This window comes from Plectropomus leopardus, chromosome 11 (genome assembly GCF_008729295.1).
Source record: "Plectropomus leopardus isolate mb chromosome 11, YSFRI_Pleo_2.0, whole genome shotgun sequence".
NCBI lineage: Eukaryota > Metazoa > Chordata > Actinopteri > Perciformes > Serranidae > Plectropomus > Plectropomus leopardus.
Genome location: NC_056473.1, coordinates 22,238,973 through 22,255,914, shown reverse-complemented (window position 1 = coordinate 22,255,914; position 16,942 = coordinate 22,238,973). Strand labels below are relative to the sequence as shown.

Sequence of the window (16,942 nt, the reverse complement as noted above, 5' to 3'; positions counted from 1 at the left end):
AGGGTTTCCCCCACATTAAGACATTTTAGGAGCAGGAGAGTTCTTAAGAAGAGCTTATAAGAATATATATATCATTCAGTTATTCATGCACACTACACTATTGGAGAGCAGAGCATACTCTGGGCACAGACAGAGCAGCAGAACATCAGCCACAGTGAAAGTCAAACTTAACTGTTCATTGTGCTGGGTCTAACGCTGGGCGTTAGGAAGCGTCTGACTCACCTCCTCAGCAGCTGCTCCTCTCATCCATCAATCTGGTCTGATCAGCTGTGATTGGATGTACAGATCAATTTTCTACCCGCAAACACAATCTCATTAAACTGCTGCTAAGAAGAAGAACCCTTGACAAGTTTTGTTTCATGCTTTTACAGACCTACAAAAGCGTTCAAATTTAGAGAGGGGACACAGAATGATTAAAAAAGAGACACAAACACAAGACCTGACTCCTCATCAGCTACTACCACACACTGATTCAGATTCTGTGGAAAACACTGCTAAAATGTTGCAGAAAAGGCACAAAGTGGTGCATGAAATTTCAGGAATGCAGAAAATTAAGTGTTTGATGCTTAAAATTTTCTGGCAAATGACCACTCATTTCATGTCTGTTGCCCAATGTAGAAGCAAAATCTATGCCCTTGTCACTGTTTGAGGGAATTTATTTAACTAAATGTTCAGAAAAATGTTATCTTATCGAAACATCAGAGGAGATATTTAATTTCCATTTCTGTTTGGAAAATAATTATTTAAAGATAATACTTTCCTCAAGCACTGATATATATTTTAGGTCAGTGGAAAAACCAGGACTAACTCTAAAAAAAAAAAAAAAAAACACATTTCACGCCTTTCGTTGTGCCATGACTCATGCTGCATGTGCTGATGAGATAATAGAAGCTGTTGTTTAAAAAAATATTAGGGGTAAACCAATCATACTAGTCAGCGACAGGCACAGACAGACACTCTGGATCGACTACAGAGAAACACACTGCTACAGTGTGAGACTGTCTGAGCTAATTATGAGACAGGTAGACAAGACGCTGCTAGGCACTGACGAGTGTGTGTGTGTGTGTGTGTGTGTGTGTGTGTAACTAACAGAGGACCAGATGGCTTGGCTTCCTGCACTGGTGTTAGGACAGTGTGTCTGTCAGCCTGCCTGCTGCGCTGATAGGAGATAACTAACACTGAACTGATCTGAGACCTGCCTGCCAGTCTAGCATGTAGCAGCGGTACAAACTCATTAAAAACAAACTGATCCACTCTTAGCTTGTCTCTGTCAGAGCCACTCTGTTAATACACTGCTACTGTGTGTGTGTGTGTGTGTGTGTGTGTGTGTGTGTGTGTGTGTGTGTGTGTGCCAGACATGCAAGAGACAGTGACAATGAGAGAGAGCTGAGGTGTGTGTTTTCAATGTGTTATTACCTACAGTTGCTGCAAGGAAACCCTGTGCATCCCGGCTGAGGCCATTAGCATTTAGAATGAAATACCCATCCGTTATGCTCAAGTGAACCTGTGTAGACAAACTCACCCCTAGGGAAATTACACGAAAGCAGAGTACACACACACACATTCTTCATCTCTTCATTCCTGAAGACTGATGTAAATGGCTCCTGTTCATATTTACCCTTTATTCTCACTCTTACGCACACACGCATGCATTACTCATCTATACACAACCTCAGAAACAGCTGTGAGCCGTCTCACTCTCGGCTAAAATTAACATTCACTTTATACACTTCACACACTTTAACACAAAGAAAATGCACAGCCTTTATATGCATGCAAACATAGTGTAAGCACATGCCTGCGGTGGCCAGCAGCATTTCATACAGAGGCTTAACAGCCCCCCTTTTTCTTCACATACACACACCACTGAACATCTCCAACTGGGATTTTTAAGTAGTTCATCTGGTTTATGAGGACCCGTCTGGTCCTGAAAGCCCCCCTCGGCGTGTTTGATAGCTCCTTTCTTTCTTTGTGTGTCTTTGTATATGCGCTTGCTTGAGCATATACATCTGTGTGTGTAAACTAATTTCTTGCCAGTGAGACAGATTTACTGCAGCAGTAGCCCCCGGGTGCGGAGCTCCTCCAGGGGGTTAAGTTGTTTGGAGGGCAGGGGGTCTTCTGCATGACTGATGCGTGCAGGCCTCCCTCCAGGCTACACCGATAGAGATGAAACTACTACATGCATGAGCACACACATGACCAAGTAGTGCATCAGTGCTGCTTTAATCACATACACACTCCACCTCCTGCCTACTCTTTGCTTATAAGAAGCACTTCTCTCCATTTCCCTTTCATCTTCACATTCTCAAGTTTTCTGTTTGACGTCATCGGCTCACGATGATGGAGGAAGGGAATTCTAATAGATGTATATAGGCACATACGTATATTAGGTGAGATAATTAACACACATCATACATACACTGATACTGGGTATTGTTTGTGTTGAGACTGATTTCAAGACCTGTTGTTTATTTACAAAATGGTTTTGTGAGTTTACAGTTTTTTTTTGTATTTGTGGAAATTGTTTTTTATTTACAGATTACACATTTACACATTGTTTGTCGATCTTCTCACACAAACAACACTGAGACAGATTTGTCTCCATACATTTTATATGTTTGACATCTGTGCAATACAAAACCAAAACAATACTTTTTTGGTTTGTTATTTTGAGGTAAATAAATGCGTGTTTCGACATCGTGTTTTCCTCGGTGCACCAGTTACATAAAGACACTTGCCAAAATAAAATATAGTCTTCAGCTAAAAAAGTATCCTTATTTAGACATACCTACTGTTAGAATAAATTAACAAGCCTAAGAATCAGTCCAGGCTTTCGATTGCACCAATAATGTCCGCTTGCAATACGACTACATCATTTCAGCTGCCATCTCCCTATAGATTCAAACACCCCCCAATTACATCCAGCACCCCCAGCTACCTAATCTACCCTCTCCCCTCCTCCAACACCTCCTCCACACCCTCAATTGCTCCATCCATCCACCCTCCCTCCCTGGTGACTACCTCACCCCCCAGGCATGGCAGCTGTGTTCTCCTGTAGGCATTACATCACTGCAAGAGCAGCCTTGTTACTGATCCCCTGACAACCAGCACTATCAACACACACACACACACACACACACACCAATATGCATGCACACACAGTCGCACACACACACACACACACACACACACACACACACTTGTGCACATATGCTAGTGTTTACGCACATTAGAGCAAATAACTGTCCACCCCATCCCGTCTAGCCCCTGCAGCAATGTCCTCTCTTGCCTTCCTCTCACCTTGCTCAGTTCATCCTCTTTACACATGGCCGCAACACATGGGTGCACACACACAAAGATGAACACACACACATTAGCTCATCACCCTAACCTGTCCTATCTGGAGAATGACGTCTCTTTTCCCCCCGTGATATCCTGACAGATGATCTGTGGTGTCAAGTGATGCTCCTGCCGCAGCCTGTCTCAGGGACGCGGGTACGATACGCGGCCAAAGTATAGTTGATTAAAAGTATTTTATTTATGTTAGGATGTTAATTTTTACATGGTGTAGAATATAAATCTAGATACACTTTTTTATCGATTATTGTTTGCATTGGTCATTTTAGACTGAGATTCTCATTTATTTGGATTCCCATGAGCTGGAGCCAAAGTAGCAGCTTTTTTGCTCTGGGGTCCACACCAAACAAAATATTCTATACATGACAGTACATACTCACAAAAAACATCCTACCACCACATCAAGAACAACAGCAACATACAAAACACAATACAACACCAGGACCTAGCTCCAGCTGGTGGAAACTGAAAACAATGGAGATATAAAAAATGAGTGTAAAAAAAGTGATGTCATTATTAAGATTTAGTTATTGTGCAGACCTAGCCCCTACAAAAATCATCATGGTGTTAATATCATTAGATGAGGAGAGCCTTTTAGCAAGGAGATGCGTTTTTAGTGATATTTTAAAGCAATCTGTACTGGTATATATTAGGCTCATTTTCCCCAAAAAAACTGTCGATCTGAAGCGGTCAGTTTATTTGTACCAAAAGGGCTGATTTTGCAATACGCAGCTGTGAAGAGAAACACAAGATAAAAAATAACACAAAAATCTTAACTCAAAAATAACTCAGTGTGAATGAAAATATGTCTTACAGGAAAAAAATGTTGGGGAACCTCAGAAAGAGCAACAGGAAGTCCTCTTTTAGGACAGAAAAACCATGCAATATGCAGAAAAAATTACACTGTTAGGTTACAACTGCATAAAACAATAAATATTGAATAGATATCAAGTGCTGTGAGTTAAAGATTTATTTATTGTTTTTATTTTTTACTGACCTTAAATCTTTAATTATTTATACAGCAGACACATACACACATAAATACACCTACGCAAAATACGTGTCCATAGCAAAACATTTGATATGAGACTTCAGAAACACAAAACTTAATTCGCATGTGACAAAAATGTCATCCAAACATGCATTTACTTATTTTCTCTACAGCTGTCAGGTGCACACAGCATGTTAATCAAACATCTAACAGACTCCAAGCACCAGTTGCTTGTACATGAGCTACAGTTGTTCTCTCCCCTAAATCTGTTTGCACCATTCACAACACACCATGTGGCTTCCAGGGCAAAGACGCTGTGCCATGTTGTTCTGGTCTCCAAGGCCCCTTTGGCCTTTACGCACCTTCTCTCTTTCTGTCGTACACCATCTCATGCTCATCTCCACTTCTCTCCCTGTCTGTTTTGGCTGGTCTATCTGTAAACTGTGCGTTGTCCCAGTAACAAGCCCTCTACCTTTAAAGCACGCTCTAAATCTAAGAGATGTCAGTGGAGGAGGGGGGTGGTTGGGGGGTGCCCTGAGTGACCGTCCTACCTATTTCTGTCTCGGCAGGGCACACATGTGCAGTCAATAAAAAAGGCCTGGTTGTCATTTATAGCGTCTTGGCTGTAATCCTCTAATTAACACACCTACTATTCTCAGCCTTGTTACCCTGCTGAGGACTGGAGGAGGAGGAGAGGGGTGAGAAGAGAGTGCGGGCATGGTGTTTGCCTAAGGGACTCAAAAGTGTTTTACCATTTAAACACCAGCAGCTACTTTGTTTTGTTGCTGTTGGCTCTCACTGCTGTGGACTTGCAGGTGTAAGGAAGTCTTTCAAAGCTGGTTTTACAGCTTCGAGCCACGCAGACAGAACAACCAAACCAGGGTGACGATTGGTGTGTTTGAAGAGTAGTGACCCCGGTTGTCACTCTGGGGTGACACACCTGCTTTAACAGGCTGCAGAAGAGGAACAAAGTGTGTGTTTGTGGCTTGATATCCTCCCAAAACCCAATGTCTGCATTTTTCAAAAAGCTCATCATCACCAAGTGACCTATTTCCTCTCCCGCTCCCTCTCCGAGTGACCCGCAGTTGAACAGAGGGTGACGTAAGGCTGTTCTCACCCGTATGTGATCATTAAGGGGTCTGCAGTGATGAGATGAGGTCAGTCAGTGAGCATGCAGCTGGCCCCCTAACTAGACATCTTGTATAAGCTTATTTGCCCTTTTTTTTGAGCTGCGTTCATTGTGGTGATGACTGAGCCCATCTGACCTGGTTTGAATGTATTCAGTGTACCGTGATGTCTTAACCTGAGACTGAGCAGACAGGACATTTGACTGGTCCACTCATGCCAGGTGCTGTTAAAGGAATCTGTATTATTTATTACAGGCAAGAAGTTAAATGTCCTAAAATGGCAGCTAGAAGGAACTGCAGTGTTAAACTGATCAGTTATATAAACATTTTCAGGCTTTAAAATGTATTTTAAAGAGCCGCGTTTGCATAATAATTAGTTATCTTTCAGTCTTCTTCGGCGATTGTGTTAAATCCTACGCTGCTTTGTTTCTGTAGCTGGACTTGTGGCCTACATGTTTGTCATTCCATAGTAAAGTACCAGAAGTCTGTGGCCTGTCAAACGGGATGATGGCTGCTGACCACAAGCTTGTTTGGTCTTCTCATCACCTCTTGTCTTCCTCTTTTGTCTGCTTTTTAGTCCCCTGCTCCAGTCTTCTCTACAGCTTCACTTTCTCTCCCTCTCCTCTCCTTTCATCCCCAAACATGAGAACAGAGTGTCCAAAGACAGGCGTGTTAGACATGAACCAGCACAGGAAACATTGTGAAGTCGCACACATTCCCTCACCTTCAAAGACAAATCAGCTCTCAGCACACTGACAGTCTTAATCCCCCCCCCTGCAGTAAGTGTAATGTGCTTAGAAGCTACAGTACATTTAAGGCAATCAACCTTAGGAATTCAGCCTCTGCTTACTGTTAAACTGTGTATCCTTATTAAAGTTAGTTTGGTATTTAATAAGAACTTGATTTGAAAATTAGGATAAAGCTGCAGCTCATGTATTTATTATTGGTTTGAAACTGTCAAGTTCACAAATCCTCAGCAAACATGCAAACATCATCTTAAAGAGCATATTGTCATGCACATCCACACAAGCCTTTTTCCTCTACTCCCTGAAGTCAACAACACGGATACTGTTCAGTTTTGTTGCAGTGTGTACGAATCTGCTAAACAGTCTTATAGCTGTGCCTTTGCCTCCATCCTGCTACGCAGCTAGGCCCCTGAGGTGGCCGCATATTTGTTGGGTGAGTAAGGAATGTGGTTACATGCCTTAGACATTAGCTATGACGGAGCGCTGGCTCCACAAGAGAGGGAGGGTGCAAGGGAGGTAGCGGAGGAGGAGGAGGAGGAGGAGGAGGAGGAGGAGGGAGGGTAGAGTCTGAGCTCACGGCAAGTGAGCTCATTCACCCCCAGAGCTCGAGGAGAGAGTGCAGCTCCGTCATCCTCTTTGCAGCGAGAAAGAGAGAGCAAGGGGAGGAGGGAGGGAGAGGGAGGAGTGTAAGCCAGCGACTGAGCGAATGAGAGACAGGGAGAGTGGAGCAGCACAACAATAGTGGGCTGCTCTTCTGGCTGTGGACTCACAGAGACAGAGAGAGCGCTCAGAGAGACACACAGACGCTCTGTAAACCAGCTGCAGGCTCATTACAGCTTGCTTATACATACAGGCATCACAGGCTACCCATTTTTGTTTTTCCTCTCGCTGTCTGTGTGGTGGCCATTCTTCACAAAACCACTGAATTTTGACACAGGAGCATTTTAGGAATTTTTGTGGTCATTGCATGGGATTTTGGCCAAACGTGGACTTGAGGAGTGTGTCCACAGACATTTTGGACTGTTTTTTTTATTTGTTATACTGAGTCTGATCTCTGAGGGTCACAGCCTGGACACTGGAACAGTGGACTTGTCCAGAGTGGACTTGAGCACCAGCAGGAGTTTTGTGTCTACTTGGGATTGTTGCACTCAGACTGTGGGCTCACCTTAATCAGCCCTCTAAGAAGAACACTTCTGTTTGTTTGTTCTGACGTTTTTCCGTCACAAGGGGTTCTCTCCATCCCTGAAGGAGGGGGAACCAGAACATTTCCATTTGTGTGTGTGTGTGACACAGAGTGTGTTCTGGGGGATGCCTCTGGATGTGGTGATAGCCCCAGCGGAGGACTGTTTTTGGCCGGACCTGCAGGACACAGACATGAGGCTGAAGATCAGGGTCCGCCGAATGAAGGAGGGGAGAGAGTTACGAGGTGTGTATCCACCTAGAAACACAGCAGGAGAATGGATTTGTGTTTGTTTTTTGTGCAAGTTAGAAAGGCTATGAGAACATCTCCTAATGGTGTGTAACATGTTGAGGTTGTAGGCCTTTGTGTACAGCGGTTACAGAGCTCGCATACATGGTGAACATGCAAAGAGCATGGAGTGTGATTTAATGTAATATAAAGGCAGAACTTGCTTGGGATTTGGCTTTAAAATGCACCACTGTAGTGTACAGTTGAAGGTGTGTATAAGGGGAAAGCCCCTGATAACAGTTTGTGCACTGCAGATGAGTACAAAGGCACAGCAGGCACTCAGGTATTGAGGTATTCCAGTCCAGGCGTGCTGCAAACGAAAGATAGATGTGAAGTGAATTTTAAGGACGCACAGTGGGTCAATACTGAAATTTACTGCTACAACAGGCAAGAACACATCGTCAGATCTGCTAATTGTTTTCCCACCCTTTTGTTTGCGCAGTTAATGTGTTTAGAGAGACAGAATAGGAAGAAGGAGGATTAAAGGGGATGACATTATGAAGACAAGAAGCGATGAAGAGGAAAGAGAGAGGATAGAGAAAAGGGCTGGGGGGGGTGAGAGCTGTGACCCGCGGTATGACATAGTGCTCATGCTCTCTCAGCCTGTGGTCATTGAGATGTAAAACTATCACAAAGGCTCTTTCTCTTTCTCTTTCTTCCCCTCTGTTCTTGGCTTTTCTCTCGCTCCTGCTCACTCTCTCTCTGTAGAATGGTGTCTTGTGGAGATTATGTTATCAATATGTGTGCAGTGTGCACTGCAGGTGTTTAACACAACACCTTTCACACAGAGCGATGAGGCAATGCAGAGCTGTGGTGCTGCGAAAGAAAAATCCTTCTAATATAGCAACGCACTTTCATGCATATTGCACAAAAAATATCTACTCAGTCATTAAAATTCTGATGTCATAGTTGGATCCTTTGGGTCACAAATGTGTGAGAAGTAGTTTGCATGCAAATGTAGACGCTATATGCACATCTGAAAGCCGGTTCAAAGCAGTTAGCACAGCAGACTTCCACACCTGCCCCAGTTCACACTGTTAGGTGCGTGGTTCTTTGTGTGTGTGTGTGTGTGTGTGTGTGTGTGTGTGTGCACATGTGCATGTACAGTCCATCTCAGTAGGGTTTTGCAGCTTTAAGTGTCAAACTCATTAGCTCACAGAAAGCTAGCATAAAAAATCGCACATTTGCAATCAGCAGGTGAAAATAGACTTTGTGTCTGTCACAGGTTATTTGAGGCTCTTTAACACATCTCTGTGGAAATAGACTTGTGAATGCAGGCGAAATTATAGGAGGGTTTATAGTCCTGTGTTGCAATAACACGTTGGTGTTGAAACAGCACTTGATCAAAGTGACATACTCCCGCTATCTGTCCGCTAAGATAGAGGAACAATAAACCGTTTAACCATCAGCCAGAATGACATGTTAATTATACAGTCATTCCTGGCCGTCATCAACCTGGCGCCCAGCATGAAAAGCGATGACATCATCCCACTACCTCATCTATGGTCTGTCAATCTACACATTTCTGACAGTCTGCCGCCTAAAACACACACACTCCCATCGCTTCTCCAGGCTGCAGCACAGCCTTTGTGGAGCTGAGTGGGACATGTGTGCAATGATGTCATGTTGGGAGGGTGAGCGATGGTTGGGGGGGGTCACATTGAGATGCTAATGTCCCCTCATAGTGGAGGGGACAGCTGGAGGGGCACAGAGGATGGCGTCATGTCTCCCCCGATATGAACCACAGAGGCGAGCGATGAAGGGAGGGATGGAGGGGTGCAGGGGACTCATTCAGGCAGATCAATGCCCCCAGGCTGCACAGGGTTCTGTCTGTGTGTGTGTGTGTGTGTGTGTGTGTGTGTGTGTGTGCATGCCTGCCTTGTGTGCATCTCCATTAACAGACGAGTTAAAGAGGGCAACTGAAAGCTACACAGAGAGGCGAGAGGGAGGGGGTGAGCTTGTATTGACGAGGCAGTCAATTGTACCAACAGCAGTGATGTAATAGCAGAGCTCCCATTAACCACAGCAGCCAGGCAGGTGTTGTGTGTCTCTGCTCATCCGGTCAATATCTCCGGGATTCCGCTTCCATTCATCTCTCAGCTTTCTGCATCAATTCACGCAGCAGCACAGCCCCCAAAAAAGCTAGATCCAAATATCTTCTACCAAAAACACACATCTCATGTCTGTGGGATAATAACCTGCACTTTTAAACTGAAATGTGAATATTAAGTTGTAGGAAATGTCTGATCAGGAGGGGGAACCAGCGAACAAAGAAGGCCTCGGCTCCGACTGGGGCAAGAGAGGAAAATAAGCAGTTGCATAAGTGATGAAGTGGGCAGAGGAAAACGGAAAAAGGAAGTCACCGCTGGCTAGCGTTGCTGATGGCGACACAGTGCCCTCTTTCCCGGCTGTGTATTTTCTTTCCACCCTAATTTTTTTTCTTTTTTTTTTTTCTCACGTGTGTTCAAATTTGGTTTAGTCACATCCTGTCCAAGTACATTTTCCAAAAGTACACAATACACTTGAACAGTATTTCTGTGTGATCATGACTTCAGCATGTGACTGGAAATGACAGCAGCTTTTATTTCTGTTCAGCAGAATAAGTGTTTCTGTTCATTTTCTAATGAAGCTATCGGGACGAGATACAACCTGAAACAAGCTTGAAGCCATGTCTTGATCAATTTTGGAGTTATCCTGACTTTTGAAGCTTTATCTTTTGAGTTTAAAGTAGCAGTGTGTGTTGAGTCTCCGCTGATTATCACGATGCGCCGAAGGTGAACTCATCTCTCCCAGTTGACTTTCTGATGTCATCTTCATAGACAGCTGGGCTGGTGTGTGTCAGAGGGTATTTTCAGTGACCTCAGTGTGACTGTACAGTGTGTTTATGTGGATGCTTTGTGTACTTAGATTGGAATGGACGGATGTGTCATCGTTGTCTTTTGGAGAATGTGAGGCCATGTCTCTTTGGGTTATTTGGTGCCTGCTGTCGTGTGTGTTTGTGTGCCCTTTGGACGCTCTGTCTGTGTGTGTGTGTGAGTGCGTGTGTGTTTGATTCCATCTTGACAGTACTTAAGGGGACACCATGAGCCAACTGTCATCAACATCACTGCCTTTCCTTGCCGTCATGGCAACCTTAAGTAGAGTGAGGTCAGGTGACGAGGTGACAATAACACGCTATCTCCTGTGTGACTAATGTCCATTAGCAGCGGTCGTGTAAAGCTTTGCCAACAAGGAAGGCGTATGTAATTGTGTTGACGTAATGTCACTGTAATGTAATAGCCCCTAAAAAAGCAGGTAGGCACATTCAGTTCTGCTTCCTTATCTCTGACTTCAGTCTCCCTTCATGCCAGTAACCCCTTACTCACTTCCCCCAGTCACACACTGGCTCACCACTCTTCCTGCTGTTTTGATGCCTTTTTTCACTCGAGATGAGGTCAGCTACTGTAATCATGACTGTAATTATCAATCCACACAAGATCAAACAGCGAGTGTTTTTAGAGAGTATTTTCATTCATGTGTTCACTTCCCTTCACACATATAAACACACTTTCTCTTTAACACACACACTGTCCCCACTGTGGAACGTCCTGTCTTCTGTCCTTCTAACAACTCTCTAACAATGTCCTCGCATAGAAAGGGAAATGGTTGCTGTGTGACGTGAGGCTTTTCCTGTTGATTTAACTGTCTCCAGGAACATAGCGCTTCCTCACACTGAAACAGTATATATGCCTGTGGCGGGGGCTATATGTAGCACCATTTATTTTCTTTGTGTGTGTGTGTGTGTGTGTGTGTGTGTGTGTGTGTGTGTGTGTGTGTGTGTGTGTGTGTGTGTGTGTGTGTGTGTGTGTGTGTGAGGAAACCCTTCAAAAGAACGACCTTTCCTTCCTCTGTTTTATCAATTACTGACACTGTAGGTCCGCCCATAGGATCACTAGAAAGAGGCTCTGGTGGAAACTGTACAGTGCCAGCACAGTCTAAAGCCAAACTGTGAACTACAAATGGCTGTTTAGTCTACTCCAAAGAGGCCAAAAGGGTTAGATCATACACACATGCTAGCACTGAGGCTATCAGCCTCTCCTTCTTTGCATTAAGCTTTCCTTCCCAGTTATCTGATCACTCTACATCTACATCTATGCATCTACCCTCCACCCCCCCATGTGGAGCGCTGATGTCATTGCTCCGCCGGTTGCCATTAATAGCTGGAAACAGACAACCCTTCTTCACTTTGCTCTTAAAGGGCCAGTGCACCCAAACTAGCTCATGCACCCAACTGTTGAAGTGTTGAAATTGCTCGAAAATACCAAAGCTGCTCTCCTCTAAATGCACAATCTTAATTTTTGCAGGTTTTTTTATATCTCATATGTGTTGAGTACATGCTGCTGACACTGTGCACTCTGTGTGCCAGACGTTGCTACATGAGTAGTGCAGCTGGGTGTGTGTTACAACGGAAGGCAATGTACTGCCTGCGCTGTGCTGTGTGTGCTACTTTAGAACAGTGATGTCATGTCTCACTCACTCTCACTCTGTGACCGTGTGTGTGTGTGTGTGTGTGTGTGTGTGTGTGTGTGTGTGTGTGCGCGCGTGCGTGTGTCTTTGTGTGTTTGTCTTTGTGTGTGTATGCTCCATCCCAGATTGGGTCAGGCAAGGCTGAACCTAGATTAGGTTCTAATCTCCTTTCTGGGGCTCAGGGTTTCCTTGAAACACTCCCTTCCCTTCTACACACTCCTCAGCGAGGTCATTAACCACTCCTCAACACACACACACCTCATCCCCACCTCTTCTCGTTGGCCCCCACCCTGTAGTTATACAACTGCGGTACTGCAGAGTAATGATGAGTGGGTATATGTGTGTGCGGACAGAGAATTTAAGCTTATGTTGACTGCAAGATAATGCGATCATGTCTTCAGATTGTGTCTTGTTGGAGAGTATCATCTTGTTAATGTGTGTGTGTGTGTGTGTGTGTGTGTGTGTGTGTGCATATGTATGAGAGCGCATGTGCGGGCGTGTGTGTGCGGTCGTCAGGGGGATGTTACTGGGCCTCTGTCCTGGCCCTGCACCTGTGGCCTCTCTCATTCCCCCAGCCTGACGCAATGCACTGCTACAGGACATGAGCTCATGCAGGAAACAGAGCCACACACACACATATGCCAAAAGTGGAGCCGCCTGCCTCTTAAAGGGCCAGACTCACACATTCCTGGCTGTGCAGCAGTTAACCTAACTCGCACACAGAAGCACAGAGAGCCTCTTTTTTGCTCCTGTTGCACAAAGCAGGACCCAGACATCGTAGCCCAGATTCACCTCTGAAAGCCGACAGAGCATCTGTTTGCTTTGCTAATGGTGTTGCAATGGAGTTTATGCAGAGTGTGCATTCACTGTGGAAAGCCTTTAGTGTACCTAACCAGTTCTCTTGTTCTCTTCTTTCTCTGCAGGAGGCTTTGCTGCTTTCTCCTCCTGTTTCCCCGGCCTGTGTGAAGGGAAACCTGCCACTGCTCTGCCTATGAGCTTGTCCCAGCCCTGCTTGCCTGTGGCTAATGTAGGGCCCACTCGCATCCTGCCACACTATACCTGGGCTCACAGAAGGATGTCCTCAACAAGGTGGATTTAGTTTGCATCTTTTTTTTTATTCATTTTATCACTGTAACTGATAGATAGTTAACCTGTTATGGTTACCTGACAACAAAACATGACCTCGAACTCTTTTATCTCTGCAGGATCTTATGGCTCAGAATGGTATCACCTATGTGTTGAATGCCAGCAACACCTGCCCCAAGCCAGACTTTATCAGCGAGAGCCACTTTATGCGCATCCCAGTCAACGACACTACTACTGCGAGAAATTGCTCCCCTGGCTGGACAAAACTAATGAATTCATAGGTAAGAGGACGGAAAATGTGAATGAACATGTTTGGATTGAAGGTTAGGATTAGCACTACAAAGGACAACAGCCACTGAGGGAATTGTGAATTCATCTCAAGTTATGTGTGGAAGAATGCCGTGATATTCAATGCAACACATACGCACAGTTAACAACGTTCACGTGCAGCTTAGGTAACAATAGCGTCAGGTATAACACACTCGTTCAGGTGTGATCCCCCCGTACTCTACCAGGAAACGTCAGTTTGCTTTCAACAAACGTCAATTGTCTCCAGAGACTTTGTGCCAAACATGTGTATTCATATCTGCCCCCCCCTCCAACAGACAAAGCTAAGGTGTCAAACTGCAGAGTCATTGTGCACTGCCTGGCTGGAATCTCGCGCTCAGCAACCATCGCCATCGCATACATCATGAAGACAATGGGCTTGTCATCAGATGATGCCTACAGGTATGCTTGCTCCTCCCACCCACCACCAGCTGAGCTAAGGTGTCAGCCCCAGTAAAAAGGCGACTCACTGGTGGAAGTAATGCTAGACGTTTTTTTCATCCTCCTCCCCCCAATTGTGAGAAATAAATTTGTTACATGCCTGCCAGGTAACGGTGTGTGTACAAAAGGCTTTGCTTTGCCTCTCCTGGACAGCATCGGCACAGGATTATGTATTGTTCCCCAGTCTGTGTCATGAATTCAGACACGATTTACTGTCAGAGTAACAGAGCTTCCTTGTTAAACCTTCTTTCGTGTGACTAATATTTTCCAACTCTTTTCCTCCTTACAGGTTTGTAAAGGACCGAAGACCGTCCATATCCCCCAACTTCAACTTCCTGGGTCAGCTCCTGGAGTTTGAGAAGGGCCTGCGATTACTGCAAGCTTTAACTTCAACTGCTGATGACAAGATCTCTGAAAACAACACTAAGCAGACCTTAGAGGTTAACGGAGGTTTCGAGATGAACGGTCACCACAGCAACTATGACTCATCTGTTGCAGACCAACACATCCCACCAGAACCCAAGCTGCCGTCACCAACTTCCCTCCAGCAAGGCTTCAACGGCCTTCACCTCTCCGCAGAGAGGATCATGGACACTAACCGGCTTAAACGCTCCTTCTCCCTGGACATTAAGTCGGTCTACTCCCCTAACAGTCCCCCTTGTCCCAGTCTGGCACCCACACACTCTGAAGACGTCCCCAAACTGTGCAAGCTTGACAGCCCAGGAACAGGCACCTCCAATGGTGTCTGCTCTCAGTCTCCCGTCCTAGATAGCCCCAGCTCCTCAGATTCGCCGTTCCCCTCACCGGGCAGCGGGGGCAGCATTGGAGGTTTGGGGTTTAGAGGAAGTGAAGGAGTCCATCGGTCTGCTTCTTCCTCATCCAGACCCAGGAGAAAACCCAAGCATTGCTCCGGCAGTTCCCCAATACACTCCCAACCACACCAACCTCCGCAGTCCCTCAGCTTGTCGCTGGACCACAAGAGCCCCAGCCCGGACGAGAACCTAAAGGGCTCCTTGCTCTTGTCACTACCCTCTCTGCCCACTGTGGGGTCTGGGGCCATGTGGACCAAACATAGAGACACTGTCCAGGCCACCACTCCCGTCACTCCCGTCACCCCCACCACAGATGCCCCCTGGCACTTTGGGGCTGTGGAGGCCGGTGAGGGAGAGATGGAGCTGGGGGGAGGCGGGGATGGAGGGGGAGAGGAGTCATCGGTGAGGTTCGGGAGCAGCTCGGCATATGTGGCGTTTGGGTGCAGCGAAGGTGTGCGGTTACGAGACAAATCCCAGAGGGAGAAGTCCTCAGCACCGCAGACACAGTCGTCCACAGTGACCAAGTCCAACAGTGCGAACAACAGCGGGTCAGCGTCGGAGAAGCAGTTCAAACGGCGCAGCTGTCAGATGGAGTTCGAGGAGGGCATTTCCGAAACGCGATCCGAGAGAAGAACTGGGGAAAATTGGGAAGCAGTCGAGCTTCTCTGGGAGCATGGAGATCATCGAGGTATCCTGACAGATAATGGACATGATCAGGGCTGTCCCTTGGGGGCACAAATGGACCTGGTTAGAGGGAGTGCAGGAGGACATCTGATGAGTGTGAGGCTCTTTTGTGCTCCCCTCACAGAAAGTGTTAAAGACTCCAACTGAGAGAAGGACGAATACAAGCAGAGAGTTAATGTGAAAAAGGTTAGCATGCGAACTAGCATTCGCACCTGGACAGACAGAGCCTGTGATGTGGTGCTTAGCCATCCTGAACTCTCATACAAATCTGGATAAAAGTCTTGAGGAGGGTGGTGTAAAGGGGGGTGACTGTAGGTACTGAAACTCTTAATTCTTTTGAGCTCTGTCACAGATAAAAAGAAACGGCCCAGGACAAGTATCATGTTGCATCCTTACTATATAGAATATCCCTATTTTACAGAGTTCAGACACAAACTGCTTGCCTGCGGTCAAATGTAGTGTGCTTCAGTGGGTGTATAGCTTGTGATTTGAACCAAGCCCCGTGTTTCCTCCCAAAGCTTCACCCCAGTGTCAGAAAGCCTCAGAACCTCGCACGGCTACGTCCGCCTCCCCCTGTCCTCTTCCCAGTGGCTCTGCCTGCTACGGATTCTGCATAGCAACATCAGACAACAATAACAGACTCCTTAACAGCACCGTCTCCTCACATCACCACAGCACAAGGCAGAGAGATCCCAAGGACTTAATCTAACGGCGGTACTGTCCAAACAATGAAGGATCCTCAGCATTTTGCTGCTGAAAAGACTTTTGAAGACTTGTAGACCCCCATTAAAGCACAGTGTGTCCTTCCTGACTTTGGCTTCCTTGTTTCCAGTGTTAACAGCGTGATGAGGTTTCGGGATGGCGGCGAGGGTTCCCTTTAACGGCCCTTCAGCTCCTTTATAGACTCCCCCCAACTCCCTCCCACTGCTCCCAGTCACCATCTATGGTCACCACTGAGCATGCACCAGAAAGGCTGACTACAGACAGACAAATACTATATATACAATATGAATATATATAGCAATTTTAATGGACTTCTAATGGACTTTTTTTGTTCAGTTATAGTTTTAATTTATTGTATTGGTTCATTCTGGTAATGAGAAATAATATAATGTTTTGTGGATTTATTTCTTTTTTTTTTTGTTGAATTATTATTATTATTATTATTATTATTATTATTTGCTGTATGGTATTTATGAACACACACTCAAACAAATACACACATTCAACAAATTCAAGTAAGCAATATGTGCTGTTCCTTCTTTGGGGAGAGTGATGTATGACTTTGAAATGCACCTTTTTGCTTTCTAATAACCAACTTTAGTTTCTCTTCACACCCAGGGCAACAAGACACACTGAGAACCAAGTCTTGAGTTTTAATAGTACAAATAAAGAGT

The 16,942-nt window shown here is 45.5% G+C and overlaps 1 protein-coding gene across 1 annotated transcript in view; it reads left to right on the top strand.

Annotated features, from left to right (window-relative positions):
• The window catches only part of dusp8a (dual specificity phosphatase 8a), a 49,308-nt gene extending 32,676 nt beyond the window's left edge, over positions 1 to 16,632 (top strand). The window contains 7 exon segments of the mRNA XM_042496335.1: positions 13,119 to 13,244; positions 13,247 to 13,284; positions 13,401 to 13,511; positions 13,514 to 13,562; positions 13,887 to 14,010; positions 14,339 to 15,485; positions 15,487 to 16,632. Of these exon segments, the coding sequence (XP_042352269.1) occupies positions 13,119 to 13,244; positions 13,247 to 13,284; positions 13,401 to 13,511; positions 13,514 to 13,562; positions 13,887 to 14,010; positions 14,339 to 15,485; positions 15,487 to 15,558 (1,667 nt within the window). The 3' untranslated portion in view covers positions 15,559 to 16,632.
• The last annotated feature ends 310 nt before the right edge of the window (positions 16,633 to 16,942 follow it).